The sequence below is a fragment of the Urocitellus parryii genome, chromosome 12 (genome assembly GCF_045843805.1).
Source record: "Urocitellus parryii isolate mUroPar1 chromosome 12, mUroPar1.hap1, whole genome shotgun sequence".
In the NCBI taxonomy this organism is placed as follows: Eukaryota; Metazoa; Chordata; class Mammalia; order Rodentia; family Sciuridae; genus Urocitellus; species Urocitellus parryii.
The window spans coordinates 15,513,141-15,537,291 of NC_135542.1; the positions used below are offsets into that span (position 1 = coordinate 15,513,141).

Genomic DNA, 24,151 nt, shown 5'->3' on the forward strand with positions numbered 1-24,151 from the left:
TGCACATGGCCACTCTGCACATAGTGAGCAGTGACCATCCCAGACAGCTGCCTGCCAACAAAGTGAGAGATCTGTGGTGGCTTTTCCAGACACCAGGGCAATGGCAAAGTGACCAGGAGACAGAGATGGGGTTTTCTTCTCTGTGGATCCTGAAGACCACGCCCACCCAGGAGTGGAAGGACTGAGGCACGATGTCAAGCCCCAGACCTGTCAGGACAAGACCCATTCACAGAATAATTTATTCGTTTCAAAGCGACAGTGGGCAGTTACTGGGCTGTGCGGACATCCTGCCTGGATCCGGGAGGAGGGCAGCCCCTCCGGGGGAGAAACACCCCCGGAGCACAGCTCCCTTTAGAAAAGCATTTGCTCTGAAGCACCTTGGTTTGACCTTTCCGTGTGCACACGGCCAGCTTTCCTTGGAACATGGCCCAGGAATGCCAGGGCCTTCCAGGTTGCATATCTGGGGGTGCTGCAGGCCCCGCCCCCCCAGAGGGGGCCTCTCAAGGGTGAGGGCGTCCGTGTTCATTGTCCAGAAGGGCTGGGTTCAAGGTCAGATCATTCCAAAGACAGTTACTTTCCCAGGAAAAAGGAAACAGCTTTCTCATGTTGCTCAGGGAGGGACGGCATCCAGACACATGCCAAAGTGGGCCTCCTCATCCCGCAGGGGACACGGCGTGACAATTCCACCTTGGCTTCCGGGGAACTTGTGTCTCGTCCAGATGGCGAAGCTGAATCCTGCGCTGGGGCCGGCGCCCTAGTGGTAATAGATGCTGAAGGCGTGGAGGATGTACAGCAGCGTGGTGATGAAGGCGAAGAACTGCAGAGGGCCAGGACCAGGCCGTTAGAGGGCCAGTGCCAGCGCCCAGGAGGCCCCAAGCCCTGACCCTCCTCAGTGACCTCCCACCCGGGAGCAGCCACCCCGGCCAGCTAGCTGGATCCTGGAGACTCTCCGTCCCTGGGCCTCCCTCAGGCCACACTCTCCTGGTGTCCTGCTCTGAGCAGTGCCGGCTCCATCTCCACCCTCAGGAGGGTCCTCGACACCTGGCCATCCAGCTGGCTCTCCTCCCGCTCAACTGTGGCCCTGGGCACTGTCTCCTGGCCCTCTGCAGCCCTGCACCTGTGGGCCCTGTGGCCTCCACATTCACACTTGATGGCCCACAACTGCTCTGAATGTCTCGGTGCCCCAGCTCTTAATGGCCCAGCCTGAACTGCTGGCATTTCCACCAGCTCAGTCGGCCCCCGACTCTCACCTGGTGTGGTGACCTGTGCCACGAACCTGTGACCCTCCAACTTCCTGGCCACCACCACGGCCAAAGCCAGGGCAGAGTCTGCAGGTCTCCCTGCCTGGCTGGCTCTTGGCACCGGCTCCTGTCTCAGCCTCATCATCCCTCTCGAGGATTCCTCACGCCTCAACTTGACTCCAGTTACTCTGCTCCCTGATAATCCGCCACAACAGGGAATCGCGACAGCTTCAGACCCTGCTTGGAACCACAGCGGCTCTGCTCCCCTCTCAGGCAGAGATCATCGCCAAGACCGCCGGGCACTGGCCTCGTCCCTCATGCCCGGCTGTCCTCACTCGCGCATTCAGCAGTCTCTGGAGCACCTGCTCTACGTGGGGCACCACTCTGGCTGTCACAGTGAACAGGACGCCAGAGGGCTCCTGCCGCCCAGAGCTTACACTGTAGCAGCAAGAAGCGGAAAGCAGGCAGGACACACAGGCACTGGGACAGCACCCCAGATGTGCCCTTCCTCCTGGCATAGCCTGTGATCCAGGGAGCTGCCAGGCGGACTCAGTTCTCCTTCGCCTTTCACCCCTGGACAGGGTCCAGCAGCACTGGCTCCACCTTGGAAGTTCCCTCAGGGACAAGGGATGTCATTGTGCGCTCCTGCCACACGGGGGCACCATTCCACAGAGAAAGGGGAGTTGAGGTGCCTGGGACCAGGGAGGCCCCCAGCGCCAGATCCCCCAAGTTTGGTGGGACCACCTGGCCTGGGCTTTGGTCGGTCAACAATGCCACCCCATGGACTTTGGTTACTGAAACAAACGGACATGGGGACAACTTAGCTGTGCCAGGGACTCTGGCTTCATTTCAGAGCAATGGGGGGGGGCATGGAGGGGTGTTCAGGGGGGAGAGACTATTCAATCTGCACTTTGGGAAAATAAATTCTGCATATTGTGGTGGATAGGACAGGCAGCGAGTGAGGCTGACCAGGATGGACAGAAGCCAGAGAAGGCCTGGAGCCTGGGCATGCGTGTTCTCTCTCTCTCTCTCTCTCTCTCTCTCTCTCTCTCTCTCTCACACACACACACACACACACACACACATACACACACACACACACACACACACACACACACACCCCTCCTGCAGCTGGAGAGCTCAGGGTTGTCTGACATACGTGGGGCAGATTGAAACCTCACGCAAAAATGCCCTCCATTTGGGTGCGGTGGCACATGCCTCTCAACCCAGCGGCTCAGGAGCCTGAGGCAGGAGGTCCACAAGTTCAAAGCCAGCCCCAGCAACCTGTGGGCCCTAAGCAACTCAGCGAGACCAAGTCTCAAAATAAAAAATTAAAAGGGCTGGAGACGTGACTCAGTGGTCACTCACCCCGAGTTCAATCCCAGTACCAAAAAAGAAAACTGCCCTCCCGCGGTGGCCGTCCTGCCCCGCCCGGCTGGCCCCGCCCACTCACCGAGGCGGTGGCGTTGATGAAGTAGTTTTTCAGGTCCGGGCGCTCAGAAACGATGGTGGCATGCGCCTGCAGGACAGCAGCGCTCATGTACAGGATGCCCGTGGTCCCGTGGTACAGGCTGTCCTGGAAACGCAGAGCAGAGGCCACCGCCACCGTCATTTGGGCAGGCACCTTCCTCTCTTGTGACACAGCAGGGAAGAGTGAGGAAAGGGGTGAGGTCCCCCCCCCAACTCCTGCTGCTTCTCTGCAGAGTGTCTAATAAGATATTTATGTAGCAAATAACGGTGGAGCAGTGACAGCAGTGCAGGTCCCAGGCCCACGGGCGCTCGCCCGGGCCTGCTCGGCACCGGGGTGTTTCTCGCCAACATTGCCAACCACTAGGGAGGCTCGCCTGCTCTCAGTGTTGGTCTCATTTTAAGGAGATGGAAGCTCAAGGTTAAGGCCATGTCTGAATGGAGGCTGGTTAACTCCCGGCTTTGAACCACTGGCACTGTGCTGGGCACAGAGGGATCATTGCCCACCTGTCAAAGCCCTCCGTGCCAACTTCCAGCCTACAGTCAACTCAGTGAAGAGAGCAGAAAGTCAGATCACACCAGGAGAAGCACACACACAGATCCAAAATAGGGTGCCCTGTGGAGGACAGTGGACCTCCTCTCTCCTAGAGGTCTCGGGCAGGGCCAGATTTAGTCAGTCTAGATCGAAAACACCCAAGAAACTTAACAACCAAGGCACACAAGGCCCCTTGGGAGGATCCAGCTCAAACCAGCCAAGTGCAAAAAGACATTCCAGAAATAACTGGGAGATCTGAAGGTGACCTTGGTCTTAATACACCGAGTTGTTGTTGACTTGGTGTGAGAAAGTCTGTGTATGTTTTGGGGGATCCAGACATGTGTGGAATAGCATGACAGTTAGGCTGAAATTGCTTTAAAATTCTGCAGGGAAAAAAATAAAAAGTCTGAACAAAGCCAACGTGGTGAAATCTTGGTAATTCTGGAATCTGGGCTGTGAGGGTCCCAATGTAATTCTCTGTTCTTTTGTCTGTTTTCAGCTGCTCAACACACAGCACTTCCAAATGGTTAACAAGATAATGGGGCAACGTGAAAAATCAACGATGCTGTATCAAATGCAAGCATCCACCCCATGCTGCTTGCTCAGTGTGATTCAAATGCATGTCCATTTTGCACAAATCCATGTGGCACATGAGAGGATGAGCTGATCAGTGAGTGTGACAAGCTATTTTTTCCCTACTAGCATTTTATTCAACACTGCTGCCATGATTTATTTTACCATGAGTCAAATTGAGGAAAAACACATCGGAATATTGCTTCTGTTTTGTGGATTTGTTTATGAAGAGGCAGAGCCTCTCACTGCTGCCCAAGCTGGCCTGAAGCCCTGGACTCAAGCCATCCTCCGAGTAGCCTGAGGCAGGCTGCACGGCTGCACCCAGCTCCCAGATAGTCTTAATCCAGGAGGTGCAGACAATGCTAGCAGGGAAAGTGGCGGAGGGAAGACAGGAGAGGTCTACTCTTGCAGAGGTCTGGCTTCATAATTCATACACTAAAAGCACCAGCCTTAGCTCAAGAAGGGTCCAGCCCAGGCAGGGCCTCGGATCCCAGCTCTCTGGTTCTCCCTCCCCAGCCAGAAGGGCCCGTTGTGCCCACAGCTCCCAGGACACCAGTCCAGGGCGCCAGCCCTGATCCTTACCAGCACTCTCCAGGACTCAAATTTTTTGTAAAATCCAAACAAGTAAGACAGCAGGAACATCAGGGTGATGAGAAAGGAGGTCAGGGAGACGTACAGCACCCATCCATGAAGCAGCGGGTTGGCTACGTGGGTGGCCGCTACCAGGATCCAGACCCAGCACCCAAATGCCTGTAAGAGAAAAGCATGACGTGAGGGACGTCGCACCGTGTGGGGTGACATGTGCCTTCAGAGGGCGTCTCTTTTCTCCTGTCTCTGGTCAAAAGCTCCATTGAAGCTGGAAGGACCCAGGAGGGAACAGGGAGGAAAGGTGGCCTTTCTGAGCCATGGTCAAGTTGGATCCTGTTAGAAAATTCAAGGGGCTGACCCGGAAGTTCAAAAGGAAGCCTTCCCATCAAGTCCGGCTGTACCTTTTGAGCTCAAGCGGTATTGGCATGTTCAGTTTTAAAATATTCTGAATATGTTGCCAACATTCAAACAAGATTTTTCACATGAAAAAAAATCTAGATTTTGGATATTTCTTGAGAAATACATGGTTTTGGCCACAGCATACCCATTTCTCAGGCGAGAATGTGTTGTGATTGTCTCTTTAGAAAGGTCCTGAAGTCCCTAGTGGACCACACCCCCCTCCCCACCAACCCCATGCCGTCTTCTGGACTCACCCTGTTGCTCACCTACAAGGTGGCATAGCCCTCTCCTTCCATGGCTCCTGCCCCCCACTGAATGCCTGCCTGACCCTAAGGGCACATGGTTTGAAGCCCTAGGTCATAGCAGCTGATGCCCTGAGACCCACCCAGTTGGGTGATAGGGTTCCAGTTTGACAGCCTCTATGCTCTGCCCTGAGATTTGATGTGCCTTGAGTAGATTTGGTGCCTTTACCTCTCCCTGTCCTCTCTGGGCTCAGCTTTTGTTTGCTTTTAGGCTGGGCTGGCCCCTGTGTTGGTAGCCAGGGTAGGAACTCAGTGTCCAGCTAGAGGCCTGGGGGAGAAGGTCAACCAGACCCGAGGTTCCGTTGCCCTTTGTTTCCTGCTTTCTCAGCCCTTCCCCTTCCCCTGCTTAGGATGTCCCTGCAGCCTCCTCCCATGTCCTGATCTTGGTCCTGTGAAATCTGTACTTTTAAACACCACACTGGCTGGTGATCTCATCATCTCACCTCTGCCCACTTCTCCCTGTGGCCTTCAGCCCCAGGCAGGCACCTGCCCATCAGATGTCTCTATGTGGAAGTCCCTCTGCAGGGCTGACTCTGCACTTGCCTACTCTTGAGAATGTCCATTAAAGTTTGCACCCTGTACCTTGCTTGCCCTACCCCAAGCCTGGACCTGCCCCTCAAACTCCTCAAATCCAACAGGTACAAAGTCTGAACTCATGCCACTCCCAAATTCCTTCAGAACCCACTTAGCATGACTCATCTGGGAGAGAGAATAACAGGATTTAGCATGAAGGAACAGAGGCTCCTGGAGAAGATGGCTATTTATTACAGCTCATCGTGGGCACACAGCACTCAGCTTTAATAAAGCCATAAAATGTTTTTGAAAAAGATAAGAGCCCGTCGACTGTGAGATCACTGGAAATGTGTGATGATGGCAGAAAGGAAGGGAAGGGACTCAAAGGTGACTCTCGAATACGTGGTTTGGAAGAATCACATGTCCAGATTTTAAAACTTTCTATAAAGCTGCAATAATCTGAAGAGTTGTGAGTGCATGTGATTCTCAGGAGAATTTCTCAGGAGACAGCTCATCTCCTTCCCTAGTTCTGTTCCTGAGTTCACATAAATTTTAGAACCAGCTTTTTAGTATCTTTTAGTATCTTTTTAGTATCTCTCTGATGAGATTTTTATTGTTAAATCCCTAGATGAGTTTGCAGAGAACTGACATCTTTTACTAGGTCTCGTCTTCCAATCCATGAACATGGTATGTCTCTCCTATTATGAATATGTTCTTTGACTTCTTTCATAATGTTTTGCAGCTTTTAGCATATAGTTGCTACACATTTTGTTATTATTTATGCCTAATTATTTTATTGGGGGGGGCTCTTGTAAGTACTTTTACTTTTTAAAATTATTTGACTAGAGAGAAATACAATTGATTTTTAGCACAATGACATTATCTCCTGCAACTTGCTAAGCTTACTTATTAGTTCAAAGATTGTTTTTGTTGTTTCAGTTTGTCAGATTTCTTGGAGCTTTTAATGTGTCTCTTTAGGTTTTAATGTTAATGATTATCAGTGAGGTAGAGTGTATGTTTATGTATTTGTTGGCCATTTATATTTCCTCTTCTGAAAATTTTTAATTGATTCTATTGGTCATAATTTTTTTTTACCTTACAGGAACTCTTCCCAGTAGTGTAGGTATTATTGATTATTATATATGTTTCAGATAAAGTTTGCTAGCACGTATCTCATATATTTTATGATGACTTTTGGTGAACTAAGCCCTTCATTTCAATGCAATTGAATATGTCAATCTTTTCCTTTATAGATCATGCTCTGCCACAAGTTTCAGAAATTCCTCCCTACTTTGGGTCATGGAGATATTCTTGCACTCAACCTTTTCTCCTAGGATCATTTTCTTTCTTTGTCAAATACATGTTAGTGGTCTCTTTAGTGAAAGTAACTTGTTAATCCTCAGTTTGATTAGTTGTAAAATAGCCTTAATTTTCCCCTGAAAATTATCTCCTCTCTTATGCCCACCATGTTCTACACTTTCCCATATAATCCTATTGTTTCCTGGCTTCCATTGTTGGGGTCAAGAGGACAGCTCGGATGAACTGTTGCTCTTTGTAGGTATCTGTCATTGGCATCTGGCCACTTTTGGGGTCTTCTCCCTGGCTGGTGTTCTGCAGTTCATGCACTAGAGATACAGTGTGTTGAGATAGGAATATCTTTGTACTACTCCTGCTTAATATTAATTTTACATTCAATATACAAACATTTAATCACCTTGTCCTTGGTAGCTGGATTCTGCAGTCTTGGCTTCCATTGATTTTCATTACTCTACACTTGTCTGCCCCTATATTTAGTGAATTCTGATTGGCGGTTCATGTCTGTGGCAGTCACCCAGTTCTGAATAATACTCTTAGAGAAATTCTGGGCAAAACAATTTCACGCATTTTGTCTAGCTCAACGGAAAGACACAAACCTTCAGGCTCTGCTTTTCATAACACCCCTGGATTTCTGGACTAGCAGTTCTTAACTTACAACTAACCAATGGATAGCTCCAGATATGTCACCCTATCCTCCCCCTGCCATTGTCTTAGCAGGAAAGACACTTTTGCAATTATAGAGAATTTATAGGCTTTAAGGAGAGAACAGGAAGGGGAAGTAAGAAGTAAGTATAGAATAAGAAGTGGACACAGGCGGGGATCTCTATGCAAGGAGTACTCGTACCGCTCTAATAGGGCTGGGAAACAGCTCCAGAATCCTGGCCATCCCTTAAAATGCCCGTTCTATGGGCAAGTTCCCCTAGGCCCTAATAGTCAATCTCCAGATGAATTTTGGAAAATGGGAGCAGGGATTGGGCCTGCCTGCGGCTGGGTGGGCTGACTTGTCCTTAACAGGGGGTCTTGAGGGATGGGAGCTCTGTTCTTTAGCTCCCCTGAACTGGGCTCTCCCACGTGGCTCCCTGTGACAGGTGCTGCTGAAGCTGGTACTGCAGGGAGGTGCTAGGAGTCAGCTTTAGGCCACCTGCCAAGTGTGGTGCAAGAATGTGGCTTCCATGGCCAACACCCAGCCATGGTGGCAATTAGAGGGAATGCCACCTAGGACTTGTAGGACCAGTGGCTGCACCAGGACTTGTAGGATTTTAGACTCACATGGGACCAGCAGAGAAGGGTCGCTATCATTCACAGATGTCTACCTGGTGCCCAGCACAGGGCCTGCAGAGTCGTGGGGTGAGGGGTGCTGACGTGCCCCCCTTGGCATGAGTCTGTAGTAACTTCAAGACCACCTCTGAGTCCCCAGGCACTTCACAGGTGATGAAAGGCCTGCCCACTCTAATTTCCTTAGAGAGACCACAGACCCCTTCCACTGCTGACCACCAACTCACCTGTGCCAGGCTTGGGAGTCGGCCTGGATGGCTCAGTTCCTCTGTCCCTGTCAGGGCCTGAGAAGGGGTCCCCGACCCTCTCCAGCCATCAGAGGCTGCCTTGGCCAGCCTAATCCTCACTAGTTTTGAGGAGGAGAGGGAAGGGTATGTGCAGAAGCTGGATATGGGGGAGGATACTTGTGTCCCCAAGCCAGATCCCACACCTCAAGGACAGGGCCTGGACATTCCTAGGATGTGCTCCAGGTTGCCCTACTGGGAGAATTAAAGGCCTTGGTGGGAATCTCCCATCTGCAGCACAAGAGGGCCCACCCTGGCCTCCCCACTCTGGGTCCCTGCTGTGTTTGGGGGATCCCAGGTCCCACTTTTTACTCTTACACAAGCCAAAGCCCCCCAAACATTTGGAAACCCACTCAAAATGTGTGGGAATCTTTTGAAGTGGCTCTGCTGTTGTGTAATCAGTGGAATCAGAGAAATGCTATTGCTTTTCATTTCCACGCCCCTCTACCTTCTAAACTGTGGCCTGGACTAGGGCCAGGGAGCGACTCCAGGTGAATTAAACCCAGTGGAATTTGTTGGCTCATTTCTGCTTCAAGTTCTATTGGTTGAGAACTCAGAATATTTGTTTATACTTTTTTTTTTAAAGAAACTCATATTTAACTTTCCAAATCTTCCTGGAAGCCTCGATGGCCCTTCCATTTAAGTCTTCATTGTGTATTTCCCAAGAGCAGGAGATTTTTTTCGGTGGTTGGGGGCTGGCCCTTGAAGTGGAGGACTATTTCATCACAGTTAGACGTCTGTCAACACTTGTGTTTCAAGTTCAGCCTTGGCTGGGGCTTTTTCTTATAAAGCTCACTTGTGAGTTCACTTGCTGAAAGTCTAACCTGAGGTCTGAAAGGATCATTGGGGTACGAGCGAGCGCAGTCACAGATCTGATCGCTTATTCATGGAGAACAGCTCCCTCATGTTTAGAAATCTGGTTAAAGAATACAAGATTTGGGGTAATGACATCCAGCCGGAGAAGGGGCTGGTTGCAGGTCTGGGTGGGGGTTGAACCTGGCCACGTATCACACAGTAAGACCCCACAGGCTCCTGGGGTCAGATCAGAAGGACTCAGCAGACTCCTGCTGGCTAAGGAGGGGACAATTTGAACTTCAAATAGGGACAGCAGCTACAATGGACTGGAATGATCACCTAGGCTGAAATCCATGATGTTCAGATGATACCTAACACACTTTCTTTGGTCACTTTTGGAGGATGTTTATTGTTTTAAAAGCTGCTTAATAAAGAAATCAAAAAAAAGCATGGCACAGAGGCAAGGTGTTTCTAAAATATGTGGGGGCTGGCCGGGAAGCTGGTGGTGGAGTCCTGGCCTAGCATGTGCGAGACCCTGGGTTCCATCCCCAGCACGGAAAAACAAGAGAATCCTGTGGACACCTGAGAAGGTATTCAGGGCAGCACCGTGAGTCCTGCTACTCCCCAGAATTCTCTGGGGACCTCAAGAAGCCCCAGGAGACTGTGGGAACTGGTAAGAGAGGCTGCACCCTTGACCACTCCCCAAGAAGGTGCAGCCTATCCCAAAGCCCCAAGTCTGTTCCTCTGCTGGCACCTCCGCCCACTCTGACGCTCGCCCACCCACGCCCTCCCTTCTTTCTTGGAGTTCCAGCTCTGCCTGCTGCACAGGTTACTTGACAGATCTGTGCCTCTGTGACCATCAAAAGGCCAAAGGGATCTGTGGGCTCCCGCCCCACCTGGCTCTCTGTGACAATTCTCATCTGAGTGTCGGGTAATGACTGTTGGCTGTGGCAGCCGGAATCATCTGAAATGGCACAGAGGACAGGAGGGATGTCCTGTGAGAAAGTTCCAGAGAAGGGAATGTGCAAGCCAGTCTCCCTAGAGGGTGAGAAGTTCACTTCTGGAAGGAAGGCTGGGAGACAAATCGCAGGACGGATGAGTCAGTATTAAGGGGGCACAGACCCTCCGGAGGAGCTGAGGAACACGTTAGCCACCCAGAAAACACACCTGCACACAGACATGATTTTTGCCTCTGAATTTGAGAACTCATAGACTCCCGACATCCATGCAATTGAAGTCCTGCCACTACTAGGTCAGGAAGGGTGATGTCCACTGCGAATGCTCGCTCTCCCCCTCCCCAGTAATAATGATCAAAACATTAAGTCGGCACCTACTGGTCCCTTCAGTAACTTGGCCTTTTGGTATCTGCCCTGCAAGTGATGCATGTGAACAGACACACCACACCGTGGTCCTTGCCGTCTTGGAGGCTGCAGGAGAGCAAGGAAATGATGACCTCCACAGGTTATCATAATGGGACTGGTCAGCTCAGTTATGTCTACATGGCAGAACACCCACAGCCTTCAGAAAGCGTAGGCAGGCTCTCTGAATCCCCAACCTGAACAAGTCCAGAAGTTCTCAAAGGCAGAGGCCAGCATACCCGGTGCACTGGGATTCACGCAGAAGAAAAGAGCGTGCGTGTGCGTGTGCGCGCGTGCATTTGTGTCCATGCAAATTTGTTTGGGACGCACAGAATATTTCTGGACTGAGACCCAGAAAGAGGAAACCGGGCTGGACGATGCAAGCTCACTAAAGACTTGGAACGGGAAGAGATGCACCTGAGGGAGAAGGGATCTGCCCACGGGGCAGAGTAGCCGCAGCCACCTGAGCAGCGGGGGGTCTGCACTGGCCAGGCTGCTGGGGGGTGGCATTTCACACCCTGAGAGGGTCCAGAGGACGCTAGCTGGGTGAAGGTCCCAGGGGAGGGCCAGGGGGTGGGAAGGACGCTGTAGTCTCAGACCTGCCCGGCGGGGACTCCAGCTGTGGCGGGGGGCGTGGCTTCAGGGTGGGGCAGAAGCAAGCGGAGGAGCAGGTGGGGACCCGGCCGGTTTTTCTGCATCACGGGCGGAGGTGTCTCCTCAGGGTCTTGCCACTCCCCTCTCCTTCCCTTCGCTGGTAGCAGCTGACCCCAGCTCCAGGCTGAGCCTCGGTAACCTCAGGCTGGAGGGAAAAGTCAACTCCAGACAGGTGAGGAGCCCGGCGGTGGCGCACGCCTATAATCCCCGCAGCTCAGGAGGCTGAGGGGGGAGGATCGGGAGTTCAAAGCCAGCCTCAGCAATGGCAAGGCTGCTAAGCAACTCAGTGAGACCCTGTCTCTAAGTAAAATACAAAAAGGGCTGGGGATGTGGCTCAGTGGTCAAGAGCCCCTGGGCTCAATCCCTAGTAACCCTCCTCCCCCCCCCCCAAAAAAAAAAAAGACAGGTGAGGCCCTTGAAGTCAACAGGCCCCTGAGACCCCTACCTCCCCGGAGGAAAGGGCTCCCCAAGGGAGTGGTCAGCATTTTACACAGAGGGAACCCCAGCTTCCGCAAGGTTCTCTGTGGCTTTGTGGAGTGTCAAGATGAAGGATGTCAGGCATTCAGGTGCAGGCAGATAAGGTGCTTCGACTATTGTACACCTGCCCTTCTTTTAAAAATCGTGTCCCCATAATGAAATTCCCCATCTTAGCCATTTTGTAAACGCTCAGTTCGGAGGCATCTTGCTCTGTCCAGCCCCGAGTGCCTCCGTTTTGCAAAAAAGAAACTCTGTTCCCCTGGATACAAACTCCCTCCCCTCCCCTGGACACTCAACACCAGCACTCTACTTTCTGCCTCTGCAACTTTGGCTGCTGCTGGATTTCACCCAGCATGATGTCTTCAAGATCGTCCATGTTGGAGCACGTGTCAGAACTTCCTTTTTAAGGCTGAATAATATTCCCTTGTGTGTGTGTGCATGTGTGCGTGTTTTCTAGATGTTCTCCAACTCACAATGGTGCAACTTACAGATTTTCATATTTGTGAGCAAATTCTGTAGAATTTGCACTTCCATGTTTGCACTTCGAATTTTTCCTGGGCTAGTGCTGTGTGGTGTGATATTCTCCCTTGATGCCGGGCAGTGGCCTGAACTGTAGTCCCAGTCAGCCCCAGATCAGAGGAAAACACTGATACTCTGCAGTGTGCTGGGTGGCTGAGTCACGATGAGGGGCAGTTAGGTATATCCAGTTTCTTTCTTTCCTTCCTCCCTCCCTCCCTCCCTCCCTCCCTTCCTTCCTTCCTTCTTTCCTGTACCAGGGGTTGAACCCAGAGGTGTTTAACCACTGAGCCACATTCCCAGGCCTTTTTACTTTTTATTTTGATACAGGGTCTCACTAAGTTGCTTAGGGCCTTGCTAAATTGCTGAGGCTGGCCTCAAACTTGCTATCATCCTACCTCAGCCTCCCCAGTCACTGCGCCACTCCGCGTGGCTCCAGTATGTTTTTGACTCCACTGTTTCAACTTACAGTGGGGTTTTCAGGGCATGGCCCTGTGGTGAGCCCAGAGGCAGCTGCAGAACCTGTGCTTATCCACTCCTCTGCGCACTACTGGCTAGTGAGAACAGTGCTGCTATGAACACAGGTGTGCAAATATATATAGTTTGATGCACACCTTTTAAAAGGGAAAACCAAGACAAGCCCGTTGTGGACTGTTCCCATGTCACTGGAGAGTGACAGCTCCTTCGAACAGATGTGCCCCTGCAGTAGCCATGGGGCTGGAGTGGACTCTGGGGAGTTTGCGCTGTCCAATCAAAATGCTCCCCTGACTCTGAGCACTTTAGTGGCCAGAATTATTCTTTAACTAGACTTTAAATTGACTGTAGAAATAATGTCAACAGCAAAGAGAGTTTCCACTGTGCCAGGCGCAGTCCTGAGACAGACATTATTTTAATAAAACTGTAAATCATGGAGCACATACATTGTTTATTCTACTTTTTACATCTTCCTATCTTACTGGACGGTTTAACTGCTGGCTCTTGTTGGCAGCAGTTCTGTTCTTTAAAGTCCCTGTGGACACTGGGTTTGCAGAGACTGAACACTTGCTCCGGGGGAAACAGTAACCGGTCCCTGGGAGCCTCTGGTCCCACTTTCCTGCCACCTAATTATTCTATAACCTTGGTTCTGGTTAGAGGCACTTTACGTAATATGCCCTGTTGGGTTATAGCACTGAGCACGTGGCCACGCTGCATAACGTGGACTGAACGAGTCTTACCACGTGCATTTCTGACATGCCAGCCTTCTTGCCTTAGGGACACGAGAGGTGCTTTGGCACTACACTGGGTGCATCTTAAGCAGCAAAACCCCTCCAAGGCACAAAACCAAGAACAGCGGAGTAGTAATAGGACAGAGAAGAGGATGTGCGTTTGCAGAGTGGGCACTGAGACCAGGGAGGACCCTGTGGGGTGGATCTCAGCCGGGAGCGCACAGCCAGCCCTCAGTGTGCACATGGCTCGTGGGGAACTCACATCTCACGGCTCTGCGGGTCCTTGAATGGCTGTAGAGGGCCAGTCTTAACCTGAGGGTAACAAATACAGTCAGCAAGTGTGTGGCTTCGAAAACAGGCTGCAGGGGTGACAAGTCCCCCTTACTGTCAACGTCCAAGCTACTGTCTCCAGTGATGAGACTTTCACCACGTGGGGTCCACGTGCAGGGTGAGTTGGTGGCCAGTGTTCCTGTGACAGGGGACGTGGCAGCCAGCCACTTGTTAAGTCCCCACCTGGGCTTATTGGTGGCAAGCGTGGGCAGGGAGGGGGCATAGAGGTCTCTTTCCAGCAAGGCTCAGCGCAGCCTCTGGCTGGGGACATTGTGTGACTTAGTCCTGGCCAACAAGATGCCAAGGGAAGTCCACAGGGGACTCCCAGGTAAGGTTACCTGTTCCTAAGGGGACACCGGGCCCGTGGTCACCTTTCTTGCCCTGGCCATTGCTGTGTGTGGGTGAAGGCTGGAGCCATGGACTGGGGAGGACGGGCCAGTGGCCAATGGCCTCTGGCCTGTGAAGAATCCGCCCACTGAGCTCCAGACTTCCCGGGACCTCAGTCCATTCTCCTGTGTTAAAGCCGGACTCAGCCAGCAACGGCCCAGCCAGAGGACGCTGAGGACCACCCCCAGTGGGAGGTTGCCCACGTCATCCACGCCCCTGGCCCCCTCTGAGGTCACTTCCCTGGTGACCAGGACTCCCAGGCCAAACGCGGACCAGAGCCCCACCCTCCAGCCCAGCCGCCTGCCCAGGGAAGAGCTGGGGCAACTCTGGGCTCCCTGAACCTCTGCCAGTAGCCCCCACCCTGGGGCTGCCAACCAGTGCACGAGACTCATCTGAGGGTCACGACTTGTCTATTAGTGGGTCACTAACAAGAGATGAAACTGACCAGAGTGAAAATACAGGAGGTGTTGTCCATGGGAAGGGAAGTGCCATTTCCTGAGTCTTTTGTGAACACACGCACACACACGCACACTCACACACACATGCACACGCACGCACATACACATATGCACACACACGTGCACACACAACACCTGTGATAAAGGGGTATTTCTTTCGGTAGATCGCCGGGCCTGGCCTGCATGACCCCCTGGGTAAGGGCCCACCCCGGCAGGCCACCACAGTGGCTGCTGCTGCAGAAGCCCCTTCTGGGGACTGGAATTCAGAGCAGGCTCCAGCTCCAAGGGGCAAGCACCCAGCCAGGCGGAGCAGTCCCACCCAAGGGGGCTGGGTGCTCCTGGGCGGACCCTGATCACCGCAGGCCCCCTGTGGGCACACAAAGACCCAGCGCTGTTCACAGCCCAGGATGCAGGTCCCGTCCCTCCTTGGCACAGGGGAGGAAACTGTCCTGGGTCTGCCCCAAAGGCCTCAGGCCAGAACCCCAAGAGGACCCCAAGACAAGCAGCCTTTTATGGAAGTTCCATGCTCCATAATTGGGGCCGGGACACTTCCAAACACTGAGTCACTCTGTCCTGAGTCGCGGGGGAGAAGTTCCTTTGGCTTCCAGGTTGGCAGGAAGTTGCCAGCCCCGTTTGCCCAGGCTCCCGAGAGGGCTGAGTCCTATCCCGCTGGCTCCGGGAACAATAGCTCTGGCCCGAGCTCTGGGGCCATGGATCTAGGAAGGACGAATCACTGAGGCCCAGGAGTGCTCCCAGGCTGGCTGGCCCTGTGCCCAGGAAGCTCGAGGACCTTCCCCGAGTGACCGGCTTCCTCCCTCCTCCTGCGGCTTCCTGCCTCGGCCGCACCCTCCATTCAGCCGCCGGGGCCCAGGTTCACTGACCAAATAGCACAGATTTATAGTGTGACATAAAATAGAATAATAAAAACATTCTTAACTAACCAGAGTCTAAAGGGCTTTTCAGTTTTGACTCTTAAAAAAAAAAAAAAGAAAAGAAAAAAAAAAACGCTTTGGGGGAATTAAAAAAACTTCTGTTCTTGTAGATTTTAGGAAAGTTAGAAATAAAGACCCCCCCCCCGCTCATGGACAGGACTCCCCACCTCCCCACGACCCTTGCACACTGATTAACTGCACGCCCCTTCACCTGTCCCTGGGGTCCCAGAGGAGCCCTTCTTCCTCCAGGATCCCACAGACAGTGTGACCCGGACTGTGTTTCTGCTCTTCCTTAGGGACCAGCTCCCGAGTCCCAGCCTCACCAGGCCCTGGAGGACCGGACCAGACCAACGTCACCTCGTCCAGAAGCCACTCCTGACTGCCAAGTGACCGTCCTTAGGGTGTCTTTCCACTTTCATGGTGACTTTGCTGCGTCCCGCCAGGACCCCTGAGCTCCTAGAGGCAGGACCGCACCCTGAGGTCTTGGGTCCCCAGCGTTGGGCAGAGAGCCCGGCACAGAACAGGACAACCCCATATGCCTGAGAAAGGAGGTGGACAGCAGGTGTGGACACCCCCGCCAGCTGTCAGCAGCCTCACCTTCCTGAGCCAGCTCTGCGCAGTGGAACCTTTTGACACCTTCTGACACCACCGTGGCCCAGCCATGGTCTGAGATTCTGCTAGGAGCCTGGACCGAGGGGGACATGCCCACCACGTCCTGCTCCATCATCTCCCAGTCGGAGGCCTGTTCCCTGGAGAGGGCAGCTGGGTTTCCCCGGGAGGACTTTCCTACCTCCCTCTTCCCCATCCCTCCCCGTGCCCTTCATCATCCTGGGATGCCACCTTGGCCCAGAAACGCACTGTCAGAGAGAGCCACACGCAACACCAGGACAGAGAGCACCCGGACGGGAGGCCCAGGGGCTGTGACCGGTGGAGGAGAAAGCGAGGCTCAGAGAACCAGCCACGGTGGGCCGAGGTGGCCCTGAGGTAGGTCAGAAGACACCGCAGCCCCAGGCCCAGGTATCTCCTGGGTCCCACAGATCTGCCCGTCCCTGGGGGACACTCTGCAGGGACAGCCGCTGGGAATGCTGGAAAGAAGCAGCGCCTGTCCAGAGAGCGGACACTCCTCATCGGGGAGCCCCTGGGGTCCAGCGGGTCAGAATGCAGCCCCTCTGAGGAGCACCCCTGCGAGGAGTGACTCCCTGCAAGCCTGCTGTCTAGTGCCGTTGTCCAGGCAGGCTGGCCTTCCTGCAGTGCGGCTGGTTGTCTGTCTGCTGAGCAGAGAGGGTGGACTGCTCGGGATGGGGTGGACAGTCAGGGCCAGCACAGGCCCGGAAGTGCAGCCCTGGGCGGAGGGGCTGGGGTGGGTGCAGGATTCAAGCCCCTGTGAGCAGCTCCCCGCACAGCTGGGGCCTCGTCAGGGCCTAGGGGGAGGCTGGAGGGAGCTGGCTGGGAGCAGAGAGGCCTTCCCACTGCCCTTCCCGGTGCATCGCTGTCTCTCCAGCAGCAGATCCCTGTGTCCCCTCCCTGGGCTGACCACTGCCTCACGGCCCCCTCCCCAGCGACCCGAACGCAGCCAGGCAAGGCTTCTGAGTGGTTTAAGCACCAGCCACGGTGTCCCTTTTGTTGCCCTAACTGGGGGTGGACGGTGGCCACTTCATGTGCTCATTACCCTTTCTGCTCTCTGAGCCTCTCAATGGCTCCCAACAATTCCCCGTATTGAATCCCTTCTGCGCGAAGCACCTTTCAGGGTCCCTGCCGCACCATGGTCACAGCACCACTAGTCAGTCTGCCTGGCTCCTCACTGTCTCTCCCATCAGGCTCTGAACTCCACCAGGCAGGGCCGGTCTGGGCTGCCAGATGCCCAGTGCCCGGCAGAGAGCAAGTGCTCAGTAAATACAGGAGTGTGATATTGGGGTCAAGGGGACAGCGCCTCTTTCCTGACACCCACACTCAGGCTTGTTCCCTCTGGTCCAGGTCTGAACAAGCCAATGTTCCCCTCAATCCCAGCCCCTTCCCCTCTCAGGGGTGCCCTGACCATGCTCTGGCCCTGGAGCCTCTGGGCCGCATGGCTGTCCCCTTCCTTCAGCCCGGCCCTGTCTTGGGGACTCTCAGGTTGTCAGTCGCTCCACTCTGTAATGACAGGGTCCATGGCCCACCTTTCCCCCCTTATCTTCTGGTTCTTGTGTCCCCCAGGGGTGGAGCCTGGTGTGTGAGTGGCAGTTCATCTCAGGAGACCCTTGGTGACTTACCAGAGGCATTTGCTGCCCAGAGACCCACTCTTCCTAATAGAGGTCCTGTGACCAATGACAATTCAGTCACGGGGGCCACTGTTCTGGGGCCCTTACTGGTGAGGTTGACCCTTCCTATAAACCCGTGCAGCTGACTTGGGAGACCACTGTTTCTCTTAACGTCACTCCTCCCATCGTGGAAAGTGAGGCTCCAGAGCATTAACTGACCTGTCCAGGGTCTCATGGCATCCAAGAAGCGGAGCCAGGCCTGGACCCCCTCAGGAGTGACTCCATTTTACTGACCCCAGATGCCCTGGGGGTCTTCCAGTAGGGCTGGGCGTGGTGCAGGGAGCCAGGGTGGCCCAGGGGGCTTTGGGGAGGCTCCCACAGCCCCTGCCCCACCTTGTCCAGTGTCCTCCTGCCCCACGCTCCTCTGGGCCCTGGTAACATCCCTTCCTCTCTGTCCTCCCTTCCCTGTCACCTGCTTCCAGGGACGTCCTTGGGCACCGATCTGGTGGGGCTCACAGGTACCCTGGCCCGGAAGGCGCTGCTTCCCAGGTCCTGCAGGACAGGACGGGCGGGGGGTGCCGCAGGGTCGTAGGGCGGGGGGTGCAGGTGGGATGCGGCCGGCGCCCTGAGCAATCCCAGCAGCCCCAGGAGCCTAGGTGGACTGACAGGTGGAGGGCAACGGGAGCGGACTTCCCTCCCAGGACACTCAGCGTCTCAGGATGTGTCCCAGGGAGGGGACGGGGCCTGGGGGGCCTCATGCTTCCTCTACCCCACCCCATCACTTTCAGTCCTTGCAGAGTGGGCCTTGGAGGTGCTCCCAGGGGGAGCACCTGGCCCCATGCCAGGCTGCAGTGATTGTCAGACAGGCTCACACACACAGAGCAGAGGAAGCAGGAGGTGGAAACTAAGGTGACACTGGAGACTTAGGTAAGAATAGATGAACTTCCCATCCTGGGGATTTGAGTAAGACATAAGGATGAACTTCCCAAGCTGGAGGAGTCTGGAAAGAACTTCTAAGAGCACCTTAGCATTTCCCTCTGATGGTCTGCGGGCGAGTGGAGAAGTGGAAACAGAGAGATCTAACAGCAACATTCACACGTCTCCCCTTTGAACTGGCCGCATCTCTGGACTCTCCTTCCTGTTTCCTTTTAATTAGGCAAAAGTCTCATTAAGTCAGCTAGAGTCAGGGTTAAAGTGATGAGACTTCGCTGGACTCTTATCCATAAAGCACCCCTGGTGGGAGCCACCCCCGGATGCTCTCAGCTTCTACTTTCCAGCCTTTGAAGAGCTCTGGAGCCAGCACCTACCCCGCAGGCCACTGCCTGGTGGCCCAGCCACTACACAGAGCTGGCTCTGAGGAGCGAGGTCAGCTGAATGTCACCAGCCTGGGCAGCACAGTGCTGGCAGCAGCTGGTACCCCCACCCACCCAGGGGACAGAGGGAAGCCCGGACGGGATGTGCATTCTTATCTTTAAATTCATCATGTCAGAGCTTCCTCACCCTCTGAGATTGTTGCCAAATTCTCAGTTTCAAATGAGAAGGCCAAATTCCACAGCACACCGGGTAGAACACAAATGTCAGTGGGACACAGGCACATGCCTGGCTGGTGGGAATGGAAAATGCAAAAGCTATTTTCCAACCACCCTGGAAAAAAGCTCCTCAGTTTCTCAATAAAAACCCAGCAGAGCCAGGTCACAGTGGTGCATGCCTGTCATCCCAGAGGTGTGGGAGGCTGAGGCAGGAGGATCACAAGTTCAAGGCCAGTCTCAGCAACTTAGCAAGATCCTGTCTAAAAGTTAAAAAAATTTAAAAGACGAGGGATGTAGCTCAGTGGTAAAGCAACGTATGTGCAGTCCCTAGCATCACCACCGACAAAACCCACAACTGTCCCTTACTAGTCCACCCTGCAGTGTCGCTTGCTCCACTCTGTAAAGACAGGGCCCAAGGCCCACCTTTCCCCCCTTTAGCTTCTTGTTCTTGTGTCCCCCCAGGGGCGGAGCCTGGTGCTTGAGTGGCAGTTCATCTCAGGAGACCCTTGGTGACTTACAGGATGCATTTGCTCATTTGCTCTGGGCATTTTCCCCAGAGAGATGGAAATTAGATCCACACAAAAGTCTGTACACGAACGTTCTGAAGAGCTTTGCTGTTTCCCAGCGGTGGCTGGTTAAACAGACTCAGCCAGTCCCCAACATGGGAGGGGAAGGAGAGCAGGAGAGGACACACCGTGTCCTGGGTGGGCATCGAGGGACAGTGCTGAGCGAAGGAGCTGGTCTCAAAAGGCCACACACTGTGTGATCCTGTTTATTTCTACAACTTTTCTGAAATCACAAAATCATAGTGATAGAGTGGTGGTTTCCTGGGGTGCATTCAGGGCGGGGTGAGGGAGGGTGGGATGGATGGAGTCTGGCTATGGTGAGGGGACTGTCCTTGACCTTGGTCCTCATTTGGATTCTGTGACTCACTGCCCGTGAGACACAGAGGTCGAGATCTGCCTTACCAAGGCCAGCTCCCTGGTTTTGACCCTGGGTTCTAATCAAGAGAGACGTGACCATCGCCCCTGCCCCATTCCGGCAACTTCCTCTGACTCTATATTGAGGCATTAGAAGTGTTAAAATGTGAGCTTTAATGTCCAAGACTTGAAAACAAACCTTCTTAGACAGAGATCGGTAGGAGCAGGTGGCAGGGGACCAGAGGTGGGAACTGCAGAGCCCCTTTGGAACCTGGGTCATCCTAGAATGTCATCCTTAAGAACCACAGAAGGCCAGAGGCTGCCCCTGCCCAGCCAGGGTGACATGTGGCCCTAGGAAAGCCAGTGGGAGCCTCATCTGAGCTCCCATGGGACGGTGCTGGTGGGCACCATCCGGGCTCCGTGTGCCCCTGGGCAGGCCCTCAGGACAGGCTGCTCTTGGGTTCACAGTGCTGCTCTGTGGACAGGCTGGAGGGAAGGGTGACTGCAGACACCACCCACGCCATGTCCTCCCTGGGCTGTCCCCACCTCAGACGACACTGGGATCCCAGTTACTGGATTTCCCTTTCTCTGTGAGCCTTTGCTGGCCTGAGCCCCAGTTTTACACCCCACTCTCTGGACTCATATCTTGAGAAAGACATATACCTGTCCGTGAGGACTTAAGCCCTGAGACCGAACTGGACACACCCCGAAGCCTGGTGCTGTCACACAGCAGCAGGCGACACCACCAGGCCACCAAGCCAGAGAGGACTTGGGCTGGGCTGAGTCTGCCCTCCCTCTTCATCCCTTCCCGGAGTTCAAGGCACACCCTGCTCTAATTCCATGTGAGGCACGCTCATTTAAGGAGCAGAACAATAGTAGAGAACACCCCATTTAACATGCATCTGTGTCTGCGTGTGAACACACGCACCATGTGCCTCATCATCACTCCTTCCAGAGAATCAGGGCAGAGCTAGGAGCCATCCAGGTCAAAGGGCACAGGAGACAGGACAGCTCAATGCCATGTGAGACCCTGACCTGGACCCTGCACCAGAAGGAGGACGTCGGTGGGGGACGTGAACGAACTCTGAATAGAACACGGTATCCATGTCAAGTTCCTGACCATTAGAGCCGCACCAGGGAGTCAGGACCCAGAGGAGGCTGGGCGGAGGGCACGTGGAACCCTCTGCAGGAGCCTCGTTCCTCAGGTGCCACTGCAGGAACGGCCATGGGGGCACGTGGTCAGCCCCGGGTACTTTCCTGACTCAGAAGCTGCATCCGCCCAGCCTCCTGGGCTCTTCCCTCCTGGCCACTGGAGCTTCTCTGTCCCTCCTCCCAGTCTGAAAATCCAGCCACTCCTCTGAGGTCCAACTCCCAGGGACAGGCCTGGGCCCCGCCCTGAGCTGGCCAGGACAGACAGCCTGGCTGCAGAGAGGAAAGCCCCTGAATCCCTCCGCAGCAGAAGGGCCCGACAGACTGCTGGCAGGCAGTGGTCCGGCCACCAGTGTCTACAGTGACTGATTGGCAAAAGGCCTGCGCTCAATAAAAAGTGGTGAAGCCACCACAATCCTGGCAGCCCATGTCCCAAGGTGAGGGACACACCCAGGCCTTGGCCACAAAATTCATACGAGCACTAAGATGTCATCAGTCTGGCCAGATGCCCACATTCATGCCTGGGGGTGGCGGGCTTGGCAGGAACCTACCCTTGGGTGGGGTTTCAGCTAGAGTCCCCCCCATGCTGACCTGCCCAGCCTGGCATCAGGACGTGGATGGCCGCCCTTTAACCAGTTTGCCTGAAGTGTACTCGTCCGCCCAACCCTCCTGGTGCATGGGGAGGGGGCAAGGGACGACCGGTCAGGTCCAATCTCTGTGGGTGAGTCCACTTTCCATCTTGGCTACCTTCTAAGTAGGAAAGAAAATACCGCGCCCCCCGCCCCCCCCCCACACACACACGGGGAGCTTCAGAAGGATCCAGAAACGCAGCGCCCCTTGGCCCTGGATTGTTGGCCAGGCTCCAGCACCCCTCAGTGAGAGGGGACAGCAGCCACTTCGGGGACAGGGGTCTCTGGGGAAGCTGTGCACAGGTCTGAGTGCCAGTGCTGTGTCACCATCAGATCCCCGTGTACCCAGGGCATCTGGAGACTGTTTTATGGTGGATTTGTCCCCAGCCTCCTGTGCGGGGCCACATAAATCAAAGTTCAAGGCGGCTGATTGACAGCCGGGAAGATACTGGAGGCCCCTGGGAGCCTGGAGCAGCTCCCTGCCCGCTTTCTGAGCTTCAGAAAAGCACCCGAGTGGGGAAAAGGAATCACATGGGAAAAGCCCACTGGCAACAGGTCCAGAGGTCTCCGCTAGCCTAGGTGGGGACGCAAGCGTCCAGCCACCAAGTGACCGCTTGTCTCTCCCGTGCGGGTTTCCCTACGGAGGGAGGGATCCCCGCCAGGCCGTCCAAGCCCAGGGGACACAGCCTGCCAGGCGCCTGACGCTCGGCGGGTGCGGAGACGGTGACCACCGCGGCGCCGCCAGGTCCCGGTCCCCGCCAGGTCCGGTCCCCGGGCGACCTCCCATCGCCTCCCGCAGGTAGCGGTGGCACTCACCAGCTCTGGCAGGAAGAAGGCGTAGGGGATGGTGAGGAACAGCGCGACCCCCTGGGGCACGTCGGGCGGCGCGTAGCTGGTGGGGGGCGGCGGGTCCCTCGCTGCCATCCTGTCCCCGCTGTTGGCGCCCCTGCTCCGTGGCGCTGCTCCAGCCCGCAGCCTTCAAATATCACCTCCTGCCGACACACCCATCGGACGACGTCGCCCGGGAGGAAAAAACCGTTCCCGCCGAGCAGGTCCTTCCACTCGCGAAGCCAGCAGCCCTGGGGACCACAGCGCACTGCGGGGCGCGGCGGGGCGGGGCGGCGCGGGGCGGGGACCGGGTCTTCGCAGACGGTCAGGCCCCAGGAACTTCTGAATCCCGGGGCATTCGTATTTCTGCACCGAGTGCAGGTGACAGTCCCTTCCCTGCCTCATCCTTGTTCCCAGAGTGGCCAACAAAGACCATTCATTGAGGACTCTCAATAAACCCTGGGTTAGCCTAGACGGCCAAGGTGCCCCTCAACCAGTTCCCTCTTCTTCTTCCCCAAATAACTGCCCTGGACTTCTAACCTCACATGTTGGTTTTGTCTGTTATTGAAAGGATTCGTTTGTGTTTGACTTCTTTCACTTCAGGTTATGTGTGGGACCATCCATGTCATTGTAAGTCACTGTGGTTAATTCAGAGCTTTATAGTATTCCATGAACATTCTATGAACAAGCTACATTTTATTCTCTTGTTGATGGACCTTGGGTTCTTTCAATTTGGGGTTATTGCTAACATTCAATTTGGGGTTATTACTATTCTAAAATAGTCCTTTTTTCTTAGTTTAGTTGGACAAAATACTCCTATTTTATTTATTTATTTATTTTTATGTGGTGCTGGGGATTTAACCCAGGGCCTCAGCAGCGCTAGGTGAGTGCTCTACAGCTGAGCCACAACCCCAGCCCAACTAGAATAGTCTTTAGAGGCATCTGTGTATGCATTTCTGTTGAAATATGTTAAGGGGGGATTACAGGTCACGTGGTACCTGTTTTTAGCAGATAATGTCAAGCTGCTTTCCAAAACTGCTGAGACATTTCTATCCCACTAACAATGTACACAACTTACAATTGCTTATGATTGGTGTCTGCATGTGTATTATGATACATTGGTGTTTGCCCAGGGTATGTTTTTTTATTCTTTTACTTTTACCTCTATCACTGTATTTATGATGGGTGTGTGTGTGTTTGTGATATAGTTCTGAAATTTGCTGCCTTTAATTTACATTTAATATAATGACTGG

General features: G+C 54.2%; 1 protein-coding gene across 1 annotated transcript; it reads right to left on the bottom strand.

Annotated features, from left to right (window-relative positions):
• Positions 1-23,139, bottom strand: Mall (mal, T cell differentiation protein like). The gene is made up of 4 exons (XM_077791982.1): positions 22,887-23,139; positions 4,399-4,566; positions 2,695-2,817; positions 1-817 (listed from the first exon to the last, which is right to left on the bottom strand). Exons 1-4 carry the CDS (start codon positions 22,992-22,994, stop codon positions 755-757), a joined length of 462 nt encoding a protein of 153 aa, XP_077648108.1. The 5' UTR covers positions 22,995-23,139; the 3' UTR covers positions 1-754.
• Positions 23,140-24,151: the final 1,012 nt, after the last annotated feature.